This window comes from Chenopodium album, chromosome 9, assembly GCF_948465745.1.
Source record: "Chenopodium album chromosome 9, dcCheAlbu1.1, whole genome shotgun sequence".
Classification (NCBI taxonomy): Eukaryota; Viridiplantae; Streptophyta; class Magnoliopsida; order Caryophyllales; family Amaranthaceae; genus Chenopodium; species Chenopodium album.
Genome location: NC_137842.1, coordinates 72,356,335 through 72,374,125, shown reverse-complemented (window position 1 = coordinate 72,374,125; position 17,791 = coordinate 72,356,335). Strand labels below are relative to the sequence as shown.

Below are 17,791 nucleotides of genomic sequence, written 5' to 3'. Positions count from 1 at the left end.
TCGGACACCTAACACAAACTTTAGAGCACTTGAAGCAGGGAAGTACCTCTTCCTGAGTCAAAAGAACATGCTCAAATAGTAGGCGCTAAAGAAATAGACTTTAGCAAGTTCTAGGACAATCCTAGTCATGCAGATTTCTTTGGTTGGCAGTTAAAATGTCTGACATCTTGAATGAAAAAGCAAGGCTTGTTCTCTATAGTATACCTGAGTAAGTTCTGCATCTTTCCCAGTTCTCTTGTATCTCATGCAGCATTCATAAGCTTGAAGCAAGTCCTGGCGATATGTCTGGAGTGCAAAAAATTGAATTATCTTGCTTGTATACAAGGATGTTTGTCATGTACATGGTGCAAAACAGTAGGTTTTTTTTGTTTTTTTTAAATTTTAGGAATTTCTCACTTTGCAATCTCAAAGTCAAGTGAAATTATAATAAAGAAGACAAACTGACAATTTGCTTGAACTAAAAAGATTGTATTGATGCAATTTATGAAGAAAAGGCCACCTGAATGAAGGTCATCTCGTTAATGGTAGTGTTATCCCTCATGGCACCTTCCTCCAACATCTCATGCAATGGTTCAAGGACCTTTAACATTCCCTCTATATTGTGTTCACCAAAATAGAGACGACTAGCTTCTTCCAATCCTTCATGCCACATTTCATGCCATAATATTGCCACCCTAATTAGCTCCTTTGATACTAGTTGAGCCTGTACACATAGAATCAAATTATATATAGGTAAATTACAAAATACCAACTGAAAATTAAACATAATACCATTTCCATATTTACCTCATCAACAAGTGCACTGCTATGTTGACGTACTTTGTCAACTACTTTTTGAGCAGCAGCTCTACGTAGGTCACTTATTGATTTGCATGCCACAAGAAGAGGATACATAAGAGCCTGTGCAAAAATTATAGAAATGAGCAATGGCGCACACACATAAGAAATTAACAAGCACAAGAAGAGAAATGGGACCATAATTAGAAGATTAATTTAAGAATTCGCCAGCATAGCCGTACACCAAGAAAACTACTTTCTCAAACGAAACCTGAGCCAAGACTGGATAGTCTATGAAATCTTGTAGAACAATTCTATGAGCTACATTTTTTAGTTGCAGCACTTACTTTAACCTTGCCAACAAACAACTTTAGCTATCAACAACTATCACTATCTATTAGACTAATCCATAGTTTACATTATAAATAAACATATTATGGTCAAAGTTAATACATGGATAGCGTAAAAGTGAATGATGCAGCTAATAAACAGAAGTAGTAAATTTAGAGACATAAGATAAAGTAATTTAAGGTAAACCCAAATCACTTGTAAATAAGTTCAGAGCACTATATCACAAGGTATATAAATCTCTAGCAAACAAAGAAAAAGTAAAAACTTAAATCATTCACACACCGACACCAAGAACCCTAAAAAAAATGCTTAGCTACTGATAATCAATTATATGCATTTCTCTCTTTAAAATGTTTAGATAGTCCTCAAAAAAAATAAGGCTTTTTTTTTTAGTCGTTATCAGGACAGTAAATGTACTTAACAGCTCCAGTAATACATATCTTTCAACAATTTTGTTATAATCATAGCACTGGCAGTTATTATTATGAATTATAATAAAGGTGAACCTGAGGATGGTTTTGTCCAATCCGCACTAAAAGAGATTGTATGAGTTCTCTAACAGCATGATTGTTAGAATGAATCCGAGCAATAATTTGAGGTAAAACAACAAGCCAAGTGTCTATGCTGACAAGTTGAAATCCCCTTTGAAGAGCCATTTGAACCTCAGCAGTTGACCCATGATTGAACCACAGAGTAAGAAGACGGAGTATGTCCTGTACAGGAAAGGAAGTTTGGTCATGTGTCTCATAGAGTCAATTCATACAAAGAAAACTCTGGATACGGAAGGACAAGCAAATACTTAGACTGCAGAATGAGAAATGCCACATCATAACATTCACAAAGGTCATTAAGTCATAAAGAAAGGAGAGTTAAGGAAGAAAAGGTTCATTCACCCAAAGCAGGACCATGTAGCTTATAAGTAACCAAATTTGAATAACACAAGAGACAATAGATACTTTAGAAAACACGATAAGCAGAAATGAAAAATCTACACTTGCTAAGAATACACACTAAAGTGAAGATTTTCACAGAAAATTTTTTCCTCCATAATATTGCCATTTTTTTTTTTTTTTATTAAACTACCTCTGTTCTTTTTTGTTAGAACTACTATTCTTGCTAAAAACCTTTGACCATCTATTGCTACTTATAATTGTTTGAACATGTGATATCCAAATATAAATTTTTCATAATATATGCGCAATTCAAGATATGATTTGGTCAAACATGTGCGTTGGAGACTGCACAAAATGCAAGTGAGTTGAACAAACGGAAGGAGTATTTACCAAAAAGCATTTATGACAACACTATCTCCTATGAAATAATAAAAAAATTAAAAAGTTAAAATATTTTTTCCTCCACTACCACATCTCATTAATTAAATGCACCAACTTGTATTTATTATAACCGTATTGCTCCTTATTGAATTTTTAATTTCCTAACCTGGTTGTCTAAGCATGATTAAAAAAATAGCAAGGGTTGACCAACATAAATTGAGTAAATTTCAATTCATTTCTGAGCATTAGGGCATTAAATAGTATAACAAAAAACCAAAATGTGTGATTCACCAAACGTTGACGTGTTAAGGCACTGAACCTCGAAATCTCAACTTCTTTAAGGGCATTATAGACAGATACAAGGCTCAAGCAGTACTTTGGCATTAGAATCTACCTGCAAACTGTCATCAACATCTTTAGAATTTGCGGCACATGCTATAGAGTGGAAGTATCCAGTGACAGCTGCAACAACAAACTGCCCTACTGTACTTGCATAACCTCTAAGTGTATAATGTGACATAACGGCTGTATTAAATAAAGCCCAAGAGTGCCAAGCTTTCCCCCAATTAGGTGCACACTGCGTAGCTTTTCCTAATGAACCAATTATGTCTGCAAACAATAGTAGATTAAATCATCACAAAAAAAGTTCAACAAATTTATCATCTATCCACAAAATATCCATAAAAAATGGCTACCTTGAATGGATTCATCATCAAGTATTGGAGTGAGTTCGCGTTGCCAAGTGCCAAGTTTGAGATATACACGAGCAACAAGAGGAGTGGCTGGTGTAGAAGCATTTATCAATGATGTTTGAGAGGTGGGCAGAATACTTGACACACTAGAAAGTTCGTTGGCCAAACCCTGCATACATTTAGAGGTGTGGGTTAATTTACGGCCACAGCTTGTTTTCTAGTCAGCCTGGACTATAATGAGATCTCATGGTACCTGCAACCTTGCAAATGCATCCCGTCGCTTGTGATCCTCCCCAAGTGACCATAAATATTTCAAGTACGCAAGCATCACTTGAGGAGGTCCACGGTAATGTACATTTCTCGGAGATGTTTCAGGATCATACTAGACAAAAGTGAGACAGCAAAAACCATTAATGACAAATTTTGATTGTATAAGTTACTGCAGATTTATAAATGAGCTGTATGCACATCATTTTTAAATGTTGTACAAATATAATTATACTTGTCATTGAGATAACCGAGAATTTTCAAATATTGTAATGGATATTAAATGAATGCACCGCTACCTGAAGAAGTTTAATTAATGTGGATTTGGCTTGATTGATCCGTCCACTTTTTCGGCACAGAGAAGAAAATTTCAACCATGTTTCGGTGTCTTCGGCTGGAGGTAAGACAAGTGCTCTTACTACCAATAGATGTTGCCAAACCTACAGATCCAAGTGTACAGAAGTTAAAAACATACCTTCAAATTCCAAACACAATAATAAATCTTAAATATAGGCAATAGGTACTTTCTCAGTCCGCTAGAACAGAACTATAACAACAATAATCGACGCAACCAAAACTAAAATGGAAGAACAGGAAAGGCAATGTAACTAACACAATGAGTAACATGTATTTTTGGAAAAATGCTGGCAGATTTTTGATGCTTCAATATTGGTACTATAAAATAAGATCATTGTATAGCTTAAATTGAGCTTATTGGACTCAGCAAGCTCTATACCAAACCCAACAGTTTTTTAGGTAGGTGGAACAGACTGCTATACTTGCCGCAAAAGAGACTGAAAAACAACAGATCAACCTCAATATTACGCTTCACTCCGTGTATGCGTTGAGTCCACATATTCCGTATAAGTGTACGGCGCCCCTCTGCGACTGGATTACCAACAGGTAGAGTACAATAATCAATCACCTGGCCAATAGGAATTTGATAACAGTGATTAGAAAAGGATAAAATACACCTCTAAATTTTTAATAGGATTGCTCAATTACCTCCTCTAGTTCTGACAATTGTTGAACACGGACCATATTGCTGTATGCGCGCTCATAACTCTCGAGAACCTATAAATAAGAGTTTTGGTTATATTAGGAACATACTTAACAAGTAGGAGGTTCATGCTTTCCATAAAGTCACCAGTAAATAGAAGCTATGTGACTCAGACTCTTCATTTTACCTCTCAAGTACCTGTGTCGGACCCTCGACACTCATGGATATGACACTTTATTTTAGTTACAAATGCATAATTAAAGATATTAACAGTTCAAGTTATGCTAGGCAACACAAAAAACAGAGGAAGTAGTATCCTAAACATTGGTAGCCAACGCAGACCTCCTCTTTTCACTTATTGCATGCCAAGCAACCAAGCCTGGGCAGTGAGCAGATTATAATTCAACATCCACAAGGAATGTAAACTAATGCATCCACCCCACAATAGAAATCTTGTACCCAAAGGGACCTATTCATCCAAATACCAGAAAGTCACCCCAAATCACATTAAATGAAAGCTGGCTTTCATGTGATTTGGCTCACATTTATGCAGATGGGAGTAGCTTATATTGGATGTGGACAACTAATTTCTATCGCATAAAAACTACAAGTTTTCTGCAAATCAGAAATCAACCTTTACTTTAGATTCAGAATCTAGGCTTCGTGGTTCAAATTGACCTTTTCTGGTATCTATTAATTTCCAATAATTACCTTCCCTGTATTTTTTTCACTCCATTAGTCACTCCTAGCAATTTCCAGAACTTCAGCCTTTTTTAAGAGCTTGTATATCTTATATCTACATATTGCCTGGTAGTTAACCATTGCAAGAACAAGTAGCATTGATAGACATTCAGCGCAAGATGGACCCTAATTTTTCTAGCATCAAAACAAGATATGGGTAGCTTTGTGAATTTATTTTGCTTGGTAAGGCATTCTTATAAGGAAAGCAATTCCTGAATTAGACATTACCAGAGCTGCCAGCTCTGTGGCCAAGCACTTTCTTGCCCTCTCAACATATTCTCGAGCTTCATCATACTGAAAAGGAAGGAAATAGATCGTGTCAAGAAAAAAAAAAAAAAAACAAAGCAAATATTAAATAAATTCATTTGATACAACAAGATAAAAAAAGATTTAAAACCCACCTTTCCACGCCGAACAAATAGAACAGCCCGAAAGAATGTACCGTTACTGCTTCCATCACCAGTAGCAGATGTATTTCCCAAAACACGAAATTTTGTTTCATCACCATCGTCAAGGCTTTTAACATATTCTTCCATTTGATTCCACTCACCCATGTTCCAAGCAGCACTGGCAGCCTGGAAAAGTAACCTCGGTTAAGATAAAAAGGAAATATAGTGCACCAAAGCAGCATTAAAAATTCCTTTCTCTAATATGAGCTCAAAAATAAATTCCAAAAAAAATCTGTAGGAAAATAAGGCAAGACATTGATCCAACGAATTCAAAGAACTGAAGAAACTAACCATTGGTGCCATTTCCAATCTAGCTGCTTGCTCAGCTGGAGTCCAATAATCCTTACACAGTGTGTGAAGCTCTTCCCAACGGGCAAGTGCTGCAAGGCACCTCATTCTCCCTGCAAAAACCAAAAGAATTAGAGATTTAACTTTCTAATCAATGCATTAATAATGCAGGAGGGCTCTGAGTGAAAGTTGGACAAGTGACAGATAGGTATATTATTGAATTACATCACAAGTCTGAGACTCTCAACATGGTACAAATACTAATAGCAAAACAAAAAGTACCATCGTACCAAATTCACATGAATCATATTGACATACATTAATGTTCAGGCCTCTTTGGTTTGCAGGAAGTGGAGGGCAAAAAATACTAGAGATACTAATATCAAAGAGATTGGCTGATGCCTTACTGTCAGAAAATGACGAGAATGCATGGTATGTTACGTATATTATTTTCAGATTATGAAGAGAATCCCTAACATGAAAGTTGTGCCCCCGCACCACATATACTTTTAAAATAACAAGGATAATAGATGTTAGCTGCATACAAGCAGAACTAGAAATTAGTTTGTTAAAGCGTAAGAGACACACAAGCAGAGCAAGAGGTAGTCATTAATAAACCTAGCTGGCTCTCATACATATATTCAAAAATGTGGGGAGATGCTGAAATAAGAGAAAGCAGTAAACCAATTTGATACAACAAATCAAAAATAAGATGTTGAATAACCTAATTCATCTCCCACCAGCAAAAGAAACAAAGATAATTCTGGAAAGTGGAAACCAACTGAAAAACCTAAACCAAAGACTAACTGCTGATACTGATAGGGATCAATAAGATCTTATACCTAACGTAGCTTCCTGTAAAGCATGAGGATTTGTTGCTTGAGCTGCTTTTGCTGTATAAGCCTTCAAAGCATCATCCCAGCGTTGTAACTTCTCATACCTAAATTAGAAAACAAGAAAAATTGAATCATGCAAAGACAAAGCAACTAGCAAAAAGGATTTTAAAGATCAGTTAATCCTTACCATGACTCCTTCAATTGAACATCTAAATGCTGTTGTGCATAGGTCAAAATTCCTACAGCAGCCTACACATGAGACAACAATTAACAAACAGTAAAACAAACAATACAGTGTGGATTTAATTGAAAAACAAAAAAATATCAGAGAATCTTCACAACCTCATGCTGATGCAACTGATTATTAATATGTATAAGTGCTTCAACGACAGCAACCGGATTGGCGTCCATGTTTCTAGAACGAGGACCTTCAAACTCCATTTCCTTGTAGTGTAATGCCTTGGCGAATGCTCTACACTGATAGTTTATTGAAAGAAGTAACCAAGTTATTTGAATATCCATCTACAATCATCTTCAGTCACAGGCTGCTGAAGAAATGAACAAACAGGACAATAATGAAACAAAGATAAAACCATACCTTCTCAGCAAGAGCTCCAAGGAGACGTATATCAATAGGTAGAGGTTTCTCGTCATGTTCCATGAACTCTGCCTAAAAAGACCAGATGACAAAAATATCGAAGACATTATAATTGGATTTCATCAAAACATACAATTAAGATGAAATTTTTTCCATGAAGGCGGATGCACAATGCTCCGTGCATCCGCTTTCATTTTAAAAAGGCGGAATGAACATTTAATTGTTCCGAAAAGAACATACTGTTATTTTATAAAGAACATCTAGCTATTTTATAAAGAACATCACATATTATTGTATTGTAATGAACATATAGTTGTTTTGTAAAGAACCTATAGCTATTTTGTAAAAAAAAAACATCAAACTTTATGTTCTTTATATATATCTAAAGAACATTTGTAATATTAATAAAGAACATGATAATTAGAGGTGGTCAACTTCAGCCCGGCCCGATCCGACCCAAAAATAAGGTGGGTTTGAGCAAGCCTAAAAATGCATTATTAGTTAAAAATCAAAACCCGACCCGAAGAAAGCCCAAAAAGACTGCTATATTTTCCGGGGTTGGGCACGATATATCATGTTAAGGCCCGGCCCGACCCGAATTTTTGATCACCTATAATGATAGTTTAATGTAATGAACATTATTTTTATTCAACCGCCATAATCTAAAGACAAAATTCAAAAAAACATTTCAAAATAAACAATTAACACTATGTCACAAATAAAAGTACATTATACTAACAATCTAAGAAAATGAAGATAAAAAACATTATTTAACATTCTATAACATGTTCTTTTCATTTTAAAGAAATGTTCTTTACATTTCTATACAATGTTCTTTACAATTCTATAATATGTTCTTTTAACTTTAACTAAATGTTCTTTACATTTCTAAACAATGTTCTTTAAGCTTTTTTTTTTTTTTTTTGGGAAGGGTTGCACCATGCGGATCGTGCATCCGCCTGCGGGAACCACGCATTGGTCAATGGAAGAGATAAAAAAATGGTGACATGCTTGAATTAATTATGATAACAATAAAAGAAAGAAACATCTGTATACAAAATAGAAAGAAAATTATAAACCGGAACATAAGTTTTGTGTCCTCTAGTTTATCTATACTAAAAAGTATATATAAACATCTAACAATTGGGGCGCATCAATTCCTAAGGATGAGGTCTTATTCCACTACTAAGGAAGTTATTGTGTTTATTTCCTCAACTCAAACCACTTTAAAATAATTACACGTACAAAATAAGTAAAAGATAGTCAGGAGCTCAGGATGGTTAAATTTGAATGATGTAGTGCATGGAAAGATAATTAACAATTTTTATTTTATTTTATTTTATTTTTGATAAAACAAGTATTTTAAATTAGTTACAAGTAATAAATAGGTGAAAGATATACAAGGAAGATGGAACAGTAAGCCCAGGCACAACTTATTAAAGTGAAATTTCTTTTAAAAGTACTCCCACTATACTCCCCCATCCAGACCCAAGCTTCTAATCTGGAAAATTTCAGTAAGTGCAACAGCTTTGGAATAGGCTCTAACTTACCCCTTTGCATTTCATAGGGGAATGGAAAGGAATATGAGAAAGTCTGAAAAGCGGGGTAAGCGGAAAGGGAGAATAATGAACACAGACGGTGACAATGAATGCAAAAATACCAACATGCATGATGCATCACAAGAAGTCAAAATGACAAATTGAAAGGCAAAGTATTGCCATTACAAAACCCCACGATTGAATTAAAAACACACAATAGAACATGATTGAATACCAGATTAAGAAGAGTTGCCAGAATCTCAGGGGGTATATTTGGTGAAGAAAATGCTGTCTCCAATTGTCGAACCAACTGCTTTTGACTTGTCTCATTAAGTTGAGCCCAACAACTGACAAAACCAGCAGCAAATAGTTCTCTCCCTACAAAAGGCTGGAGATCCCTGGGATTAAAAAAGAAAATCATAATAGAAGTGTTGAAGTGAGGCAGCTTTATATGTGAACGTACCTGTAACTGTGCAAGCCTAGCACAAGTTCTTAAAGCTGGAGAAGGAGATTCTCTAAGTAGTTCAATACTAAAATGCCTCATCCATTCAGCCCAATCTTCTTTAGTACTACGCTGAGAAGCCTCCCCAGCAGTACGTAAACGTCCATCATTGACCTGATTAAGTTGATATGTACACAAGACACCGTTAGCTAGAGGGTGTTGGTCTCTTTATTGTGTGTGCATTTCGGTGTAGTGTGCTACTTTTTTAATAAAAATATAAATAAATTTGTGGAGTGCCCCTCTTCCTGAAAAGCAGTATCCAGCTATTGGCAATTTGGCTTGTCTTTTGAGTCAGGACTAGGTGTTGTTTACAAGAGACTAACACAGCATCTGACATCGTAGTCTCAAAATGATAATATTCTTCAAGTATATATATATAGCAAATTGTTTAGTGGACAAGAAACAAGGAATCATTGTTAGCAAATAGGTGACTAAGTTTCAAAAGAAGAAAGCACCTGATGGCTTTTGACATCTCGGAGCATGTCACATCCATCACTATAAGGATCATATTCTGCATCATTCAGAGGGTCACTTATAACTTCTACAGGAAGGCGTCGGCTTAATCTTTGAGCAGCCGTACTTCCAGAAATTAGAGGTTCTCGTCGCCGAAAGCGCCCTTCTATCTCTTCAAATTCCTTGTGCTGGAAAAGTCAAATATCATAGACCAGATATGAGAAGAAAAGAAAAGGCTATCATATATCAATCACAAACAAAGAAAGAAAGAACTTTAAACCAGGACAAAGATGAAGTACCCGCAACCTATGCTTCAGCAAAAGCTTGTGAATGGATGGGATGAAAATAGCAAAGTCCTCACCAAGGGCATGCGCAAGACAACAAAGTGCATCAACAGCATCCTTCCGGAGCTCATCATTCTTCCTGAAAGTGTGAAGCGTAACTGGGCAAGGCTTAAAAATTGTAAAATTTCATGAGCTGCATAAATCACTTTAAATTTTAGACCTCCCAATTTAAACATGACAGATGATATATTAAGAGATAGCATACCACCCATGTAGTTTAATCAAACCACCAAATAATGTCCTTTAGGTTCAACTTTGATTTACAAAGCAAAACCTGCAAGCTAAAGACTGCTTCCCCTTCCTAAGCTTGAGGCGATTAAAGGGATACAAAGTTATTATTATTTTGTCATCCATGCCAAACACCACTATATGAACCTTAACTCCTTAATATAAGCAAGCATGGTGAACTGAACTTTAGAAGGGTATTCTATCAAAATTTCACAACAGTGACTCAGGATGCTCTACAACAGTTAAAATAAGATATCACACCCCTAAACAGGAATATTTCTGGAAGCAAATCCAACCTCTCCAACCCAACCTTGCCTTAGTCTTCTTGACAACTCCAATCGAGTTACAGACGGACAGGAAAGTTTATTCTATTTACAAATTAATGCTAGCGCACAGAATGTGCACTATGTGCGAGTGCGTGTATGTGTATGGGTGTGTGAGAAGAGAGTGAGAGAGAGAGTCCATTTTGGCAGTTTATAAACATGGCATTCTGGGAATTACTATGATAATACATGCTGACAGGCTGACATAGTTTAGTATTTTCTATGCATTCTCCCATTCCATCTGTTTCCTCAAGTTTAGGACAAAGTATCGTCACAAAACTGATAAGAAATCCAGATGAGAAACTAACCCATCCAAAACGAGCTTCAAGTGATGAACAAGAGATGATATATGGCCAGCAACCTAAAGAAAGGGAATATAAGTCAAAGCACAGGTGTTAAATAGGACCAAAAGCAGAAGAATTAATAAATGATAGAATTATAATCAGAGATAACAACCTGCACTCTAGGAATTAATCTAGTAAGAGTTTTAATTGATGCACGTCTTATCTCCACTGAAGCATCCACTTTGAAAAGACGGATGAGTGCCGGAAGAAGCAGATGCATATGTTCATCTAATGTTCCTGTATCAAAAAAAAAAATCATAGCATCAGCACAAATAACAAAGTTTCTGAAGAATGTCTTACACATCAATACTTCCACAAAGCATGAACTCTAATAAATATTTATCACACCTCCAAAAACTTCAAGAGTGTGGAGAATATCTGGAACATAAGTATAATCATTGCACTTTTCTGCATCACTGAGAACTTGTATGCAGCGTGGAAGAATAACAGGAAGATATGTCCTAAATTCATCGTTTAGTGCCACACAGAGTTGTTCTACTAAATGCAAAACCTGGGAATGGTAAGGGTGCAAAATGTTACAAGTGAAAAAGTTGTTACACAATTAGGAAAAGAAAAAGAATGCAAAGCTTACAGGCAAACCACGCACAGAACGGTTGACTGCTGGCAAAGAAAAGGAAGACCATAGCTCAGCAATTAGAGCAAGCAGGTCTACAAGATATTTACGGATATGCTGCATAGGAGAACTTATTTTGTTATAGCATGCACTCCAACAGTTCATGTGAGTACAAGCTCAAAAATTGCACGTCATGAACTAAGAAAGAAAAGCCTCATTACCTGACGCACAATAGATACCAATGTTCCAAATTTCCACGTAATAAAGTCCTTCAAGTTATCATCACAAGCTCGAACGATTTGGAAAAGATCCGGCAAAACCTACATTGCAATACAGGTCAAATTACAGATGAATTGGGAAAAGAACCAGACTTACATAATCCTTAACTGTAGCACAGCTAAACACCATTGACAATTGGACTATGCGTAAATAGATAGAGTTAAATAAAGCATAGATGAATCAGGAATTCTAAAGATAAAAAGCCACAGTGAATTAATGTTTTTATGTTTCCCTGTAATTTAATCTTGTTGTTCAGGAGTGTAGCATAAACCAGATATGTATCCCATATTTAGCAAGCTAATAAAGCATATATCCTAAGAATTTTGAAACAATTGAAGTGACATTTGAATCTAAAAGGTTTCCAGAAACCAGGAACTTTGTCTGCACCAACATAAATCAGTTTGGTAACTGTTGTAAATAAAAATTACGTTCACTGTTTTAGAATTTTAGAGACAAGTTGAAGCAAGGTTCATATAATGTCCACGAAACACAAAAGGAAGGGGCGTGCAAATCGATTCGGTTAACCATATTTGAAAGCGAAGGCTTGTTTGGAATTGTTTGTTGTTTGTTGTTTTTTGCTTTCCGTTTCCTTTTTTTTAAAAAGAAAAAACCAAAAACAAGAAAAAGGTGTTTCCACTATTGTGTTGTAGTATTCAAAATTAACAAGTTTTTACTAAGTTTGACTAATTTTTTTGATTCATTATATAACATATGCATATATCATATAATTTTAAAAACAAAAAACAGAAAACCACAACAAAACCAATCTAACTAATCAAACAGATGTCAGTTAAACACTAAACAAACAATCTTAAAATGAATAATTTCAAATTTATTCATTAATATGGTTGATTCAGGTAAATGGAATTCAAAAAATATAAACCACCCAGATTTATTGTTATTTTTATAAACCAAAATATTTGGTTCAGTTAGACATCATACTAGTTTTGATTTGACAGTTTTCAGTTTTGATATAGGTTTTCCTTTATTTTTCACAGCCCTATTAAACTATAGGATACACATTGGTAGGCACCGTTACTCATATTTTATATAGTATCTGTATTTAAAAGTTGTTCTGCATTGTAAAGGTTTTTCTCACACAAACTTTTATTTTATTTTTTTATTATTATTTATCAAAGGTATGATTGGAGACACATAAACCAACCGAAACATTGTAATATTAATTTGACCATCCATGCAACCACATGTTCTAAGTACTTGCTATTAATTATATCCACCTTCAATAAACCTTTTTTTTTTCTTAAGCCATTTCTTACAATCTAATGTATTCCCTTGCCATTGAGCCTACTAATATCTATGGTCGTGTTTGGGGAAAAGCTAAAAGCTGAAGCTGATTGTGTCAGCTGATTTTAGCTGATTATAATTGACTGATTAATGTTAACTGATTTGACTAACTTATTTTGTTAGCTGATTGTATACTAGTGTTTGGTAAATAGCAAATTGCTTAAAGCTGATTGATTATGTGAAATGACTAATAAGCTAATTGAGTGGTAGGTAGTTCATACAGGATTTTAAATTAAATGGGGGTTTAAGTGTCATTTCACTATAAGAATTGAACAAGCTAATTGAAAAAATAGCTTATTAAGTGGAATAAGCTCTTTAACTGAGCTTCTCACCAAACACCTTGAATTAGCTTATTTAATAATCAATAAGTTAATGTAGATCAAATAAGCTAATTTTGCTCAAATAAGCTAGTTACCAAACACAGCCTATATTTTTTGAGAATATGAGGTATATTAAGATGACTGGAACTTTCTCCTCTAAATTAAGGGGGGAAAAGGTTGATATAAGCACATTAACTCTGCCAAAAGGAAACAATAAATTTGAGTACTGGATGAGAAAAACAAACTGACCTTTTGCAAGTATGGCACACAGCCCAGTCCCATAGACTGACCTCATTAAACAAGAAACTTCAATTAGGGATTTAATATAATTCAAAATCATCCGTATATACAACACACAAAAAAAAAATATCAAACTAAAATAACATATTACCTTAAATATGAACATGAGGGATCCAACCACTTTTTGGTGATAGCTAGAAAGTGAAGGATCCCTAAGAACACGCATGAGGGAATTTATCGCAACCTGCAATCATAGTTACAGCCAAAAATTGTGTTACTTATAGACCAAGAACAGGAAAAAATTATATATATTTTTCCTTCTCGTGAAACAGAAAATAAATGACGGTTCAATATGCTTTATGATTCTATGAAGGCTGGTCATGATGAAACTAGTACCGTTGAGTAATAGTCCTCAGAAGATGTTGTAAAAGATGGCCAAAGGTCCATAGGGAGATCATCCATGGATCGAATGTGCTGACCAGTTTCTGTGGTTGTGTTGGTAACTTCTGTATGGGCCCCAGGCAAGTTCGGTTGGTTCCTTTTATGAACATAGGGATCCAATGCACCCATGATACCAAGAACCTGAAACGGAGGTCAGTAAGTTGGCGGCAATCAATATCAGAGGCCTAGCAGTCTATAAACAATAAACATACCTTCAACACTTCTCGTCTTGTTGACCACGCCAAATCACCATTGAGCAACTTCAGGAGTAATCCAAGCAGCTGAGGGTAATCATTGTAAGGAGCTATGACATACCTGCCAAGAGTACTTGTAAGATCCAAAGCATGTAGTACACCATTCACTAATCTATATTGGGATTATAAGTTTTTAACTGCTAAATTTCAAAGTACTAGGATACATCAGTTTTTACATTACCTATATAGATCACAGAGAATAATACAAGATAGCCTCAGCACATAATAAAGATCATAGCCCAACTTATCTAAATGGATGATGTATTTAGTGATGTCTAGTTTGGCAAAATGTTAGAACCATTCTACACATACATCAAGCAGCAATACTGCTATATAATTAATAAATTGATTTTACACGATAGCCTGAGTGCATAAAGGTCATTCAATCTTAATCCAAGCTGCATTCTCACTATAAAGGCAACAAGTGCATTGACTTTCAAATCTCAACCACTTTAAACACAATAAGATTGAGTCTTCAAAGATATATATATATATATATATATATATATATATATATATATACACACACACACATATATATATATATATACACACACACATATATTGAGAAAATCAATAATCTTTTGTACAGAAAAGTTAGTAGGAGACGCAAAATGTTCACATCTTCCATATCTTTAAATAAGAACCCATAAGCCTTATTTGCACCTTTCAAATGAGATGATATGGCAGAAAATCCAATAGCGATTTCCTGTATCATTTTTTCAGAAGAGGTCAGACATTTATATATCCTCCTCTCAACTAGGGTGAGAGTGTGAACGCTAATGGCCTAAAACAATGCTATGTTCAACTAAAATATTCCACTGCTCTAGCAAGTCTAACAGAAAATCATAATACATGATAAGACATTGATTAGAAAGTAAATTAGATACTAACCCGGTGCTCTGTACTACTTGTCCAAGGGTCGCAACTGCAACTTCTCGTTTTGTGATAGCTGCCCCATCCACTAAAGCTTCTACTATTAGTGGCATTAGTTCAGAAATATATTGTCTCATGGCAAAGCCGCCCTACAGCCGAAAAATCATTCAACAAAATAAGTAAATAACTATACAGCATTGCTGTCACAACATTAATGCCTGCAAAGCTTTTCTAATAGACCATTGAGACAAAGGTTTGATTTATCATGCTAAGAATAAGAAATGAATTGGAAGCAAATCTATACATCTATTGAAATATAGTCCACTGAAATCAGGTTTTCCCTCCCAAACCCACCTTATTTACAGCCTAAACTAATACAATTTATTCCCCATTTAAATCATCTAAACCTTATCTTTGAACATATAAGTTTATAATTAATGCTTCTCGGGTGAGTTAAACCGCCAACATAATAGAAATTAGAAATTGACACTTACAAGTTACAACATAACCAGAGGAAACACTAGGGAAGGTTCTACACAAACGCCTCAAAAAAGGGAAATTAAAAGGAAAAAATGACAAAAAGAAACCAAGAGGCAAAACAAACAGCTCTGCCCTCAATAACTTACTTCTTCACTTAAATTACACTTCCAATTACTGTCAGCTACTTATCCGCAAACATCTATTGATAAACTTGCACTTACGTACCTTAAAAAACCTTATTGAATTTATGAATTATAACGTACTAAAATAAAAACAGCTCACCACTCTAGCCAAATCTCCAACAGTTACCAAAACTCCAGTGATAATGCCACTATTAGCAGTCAATGCCGATCCCTCACGGAGTTTTGCCACTAAAGCCTGAAATTCAACACAAAACGAACTTCAATAACTTGACTTTTACAAACCATACATACCATGAAAGAAACTTCTATGCCACCTTATGTATCGGAGCAATATATGGGAGTATTAAACGTTCACAACTGCGAATTAAGCACCCCAATGATTTAGCACTTTCTTCTCTGCATTTGCTGTCCACACTGCAAAAAAATGTAACATCAGTTGGTTATGCTCAAAAAGGCTTCATTCTTCCAACCAAAAACACATGCAAATTTTAGCATTGATGTATAAGCTGTGTCTGTTAGCTATGGCCTTTATCATCACCTTTGCTCTAGATATGTTAGCAGCTGTATGAGATAACGACGTAAAGCTGGGAGAACATATGCAGGATTCTTTTCAGACAATCGGCCAGCAACTGAGATTGCATATTCACGAACTTGAAAATCCTGCAAGCAAACAATAAGCACTTGAAAACAATAATGAAGTATACCATATGAAAAGTAGAAAAACATCAGAAGCAAACAGGGATAATAAAATGAATATCCAGATAACTAGAAGCCAGACCAGTATTACTTAATTCGCTAACATCCCCCCCCCCCCCACCCCTCTGTAAACCATGGCTCGCAATGTGTGAACTGGTACATGGTACGGTGGTAAACCTTTAAAATAGTTTAACAAAACTAGGTAGCAAATTATGCTCCTGTACATGTTCTGCATATGAAAGTGGAAAACCGTACCACAAGTAAGATTAGGTAATTTTACAAAAGACAATTAATTATGGTATGAGATCCCATGGTAGCTAAGCAAAGAGGAGAAAAGGCTGAAAGATGAAGTGTACCTTCACGGCTTCACCCAAGTTTCAATAACAGATATTTTTGGGGGGAATTTAAAAAGGGGTGCAAATGCACACAGGAGATTGGTTGGTAAGCGAAATAAAGCTATTCCAGGAGTTCAGCACATAAAGTACAAAAGAGCATACAGACCATTCTCCGGAAATTATTTAATACAGGTTATTTAAGTGACCCGGCCACTTTTACTAAGTAGAAGAGGCAGGATATAAAAGCGAATAACCTTACCCATCAGCTCAATACATAGTCAGGAACTTGTAGAAAGACTCATATGACTGAGAGGGCCTTGAAAAACTAATTAAGTAAACAGAACTGTATAAAGGAGCACTGAGAAACATCTACAAGGAAGCAAATTAATCCTATAGGTCCTACACCCACCCCATTCCCCAAACAATATTTCCCAAGAATTACCAAAAAGAGCAGATAGCTATAGAGCACTACAAGAATTTAAATATATACCCAACGAAAAAAAATTTAAAAAATTATCAGATGTAATGTATGATACCAAATGATTACAATGGAAAAACTAACACAGAATAGCTGGCAGCCTGACTATGCAGAATCATAACAAACTCCAAATATCTCATAATCATAACAGTTCAAATGTTACCTCATCATTTAGAGCAGCAAAGATAGCACTTAAACAATCAGCTTGAGCCAGATATTCATCAAAACCTCCATCTTCATGCAAGGATTGGAAAATTGAAAGCCTAACACTAACATCAGCATCAGCAACAGCAGCTATTAGCAGCTTTTCCACAATCTGCAGGACAAAAAACACATGTTTACCAATCAGTTAGTATATTTTACCG

General features: G+C 35.2%; 1 protein-coding gene across 1 annotated transcript in view; it reads right to left on the bottom strand.

The window, feature by feature from the left end:
- Positions 1 to 17,791, bottom strand: part of LOC145559207 (serine/threonine-protein kinase TOR-like) — a 37,424-nt gene that overhangs the window by 12,434 nt on the left and 7,199 nt on the right. The window contains exons 12-46 of the mRNA XM_081620644.1: positions 17,590 to 17,742; positions 16,456 to 16,577; positions 16,232 to 16,331; positions 16,057 to 16,152; positions 15,313 to 15,443; positions 14,377 to 14,479; positions 14,120 to 14,305; positions 13,875 to 13,967; positions 13,733 to 13,768; positions 11,801 to 11,899; positions 11,598 to 11,696; positions 11,354 to 11,516; positions 11,118 to 11,242; positions 10,970 to 11,022; positions 10,066 to 10,189; positions 9,769 to 9,954; positions 9,275 to 9,427; positions 9,047 to 9,199; positions 7,274 to 7,345; positions 7,018 to 7,152; positions 6,863 to 6,924; positions 6,682 to 6,779; positions 5,843 to 5,952; positions 5,504 to 5,677; positions 5,331 to 5,396; positions 4,367 to 4,435; positions 4,176 to 4,286; positions 3,661 to 3,801; positions 3,348 to 3,476; positions 3,098 to 3,263; positions 2,797 to 3,011; positions 1,635 to 1,841; positions 787 to 900; positions 500 to 703; positions 205 to 285 (exon numbers count right to left, since the gene is read on the bottom strand). Of these exons, the coding sequence (XP_081476770.1) occupies positions 205 to 285; positions 500 to 703; positions 787 to 900; positions 1,635 to 1,841; positions 2,797 to 3,011; positions 3,098 to 3,263; positions 3,348 to 3,476; positions 3,661 to 3,801; positions 4,176 to 4,286; positions 4,367 to 4,435; positions 5,331 to 5,396; positions 5,504 to 5,677; positions 5,843 to 5,952; positions 6,682 to 6,779; positions 6,863 to 6,924; positions 7,018 to 7,152; positions 7,274 to 7,345; positions 9,047 to 9,199; positions 9,275 to 9,427; positions 9,769 to 9,954; positions 10,066 to 10,189; positions 10,970 to 11,022; positions 11,118 to 11,242; positions 11,354 to 11,516; positions 11,598 to 11,696; positions 11,801 to 11,899; positions 13,733 to 13,768; positions 13,875 to 13,967; positions 14,120 to 14,305; positions 14,377 to 14,479; positions 15,313 to 15,443; positions 16,057 to 16,152; positions 16,232 to 16,331; positions 16,456 to 16,577; positions 17,590 to 17,742 (4,329 nt within the window). The remainder of the gene's footprint in view (positions 1 to 204; positions 286 to 499; positions 704 to 786; positions 901 to 1,634; positions 1,842 to 2,796; positions 3,012 to 3,097; positions 3,264 to 3,347; positions 3,477 to 3,660; positions 3,802 to 4,175; positions 4,287 to 4,366; positions 4,436 to 5,330; positions 5,397 to 5,503; positions 5,678 to 5,842; positions 5,953 to 6,681; positions 6,780 to 6,862; positions 6,925 to 7,017; positions 7,153 to 7,273; positions 7,346 to 9,046; positions 9,200 to 9,274; positions 9,428 to 9,768; positions 9,955 to 10,065; positions 10,190 to 10,969; positions 11,023 to 11,117; positions 11,243 to 11,353; positions 11,517 to 11,597; positions 11,697 to 11,800; positions 11,900 to 13,732; positions 13,769 to 13,874; positions 13,968 to 14,119; positions 14,306 to 14,376; positions 14,480 to 15,312; positions 15,444 to 16,056; positions 16,153 to 16,231; positions 16,332 to 16,455; positions 16,578 to 17,589; positions 17,743 to 17,791) is intronic.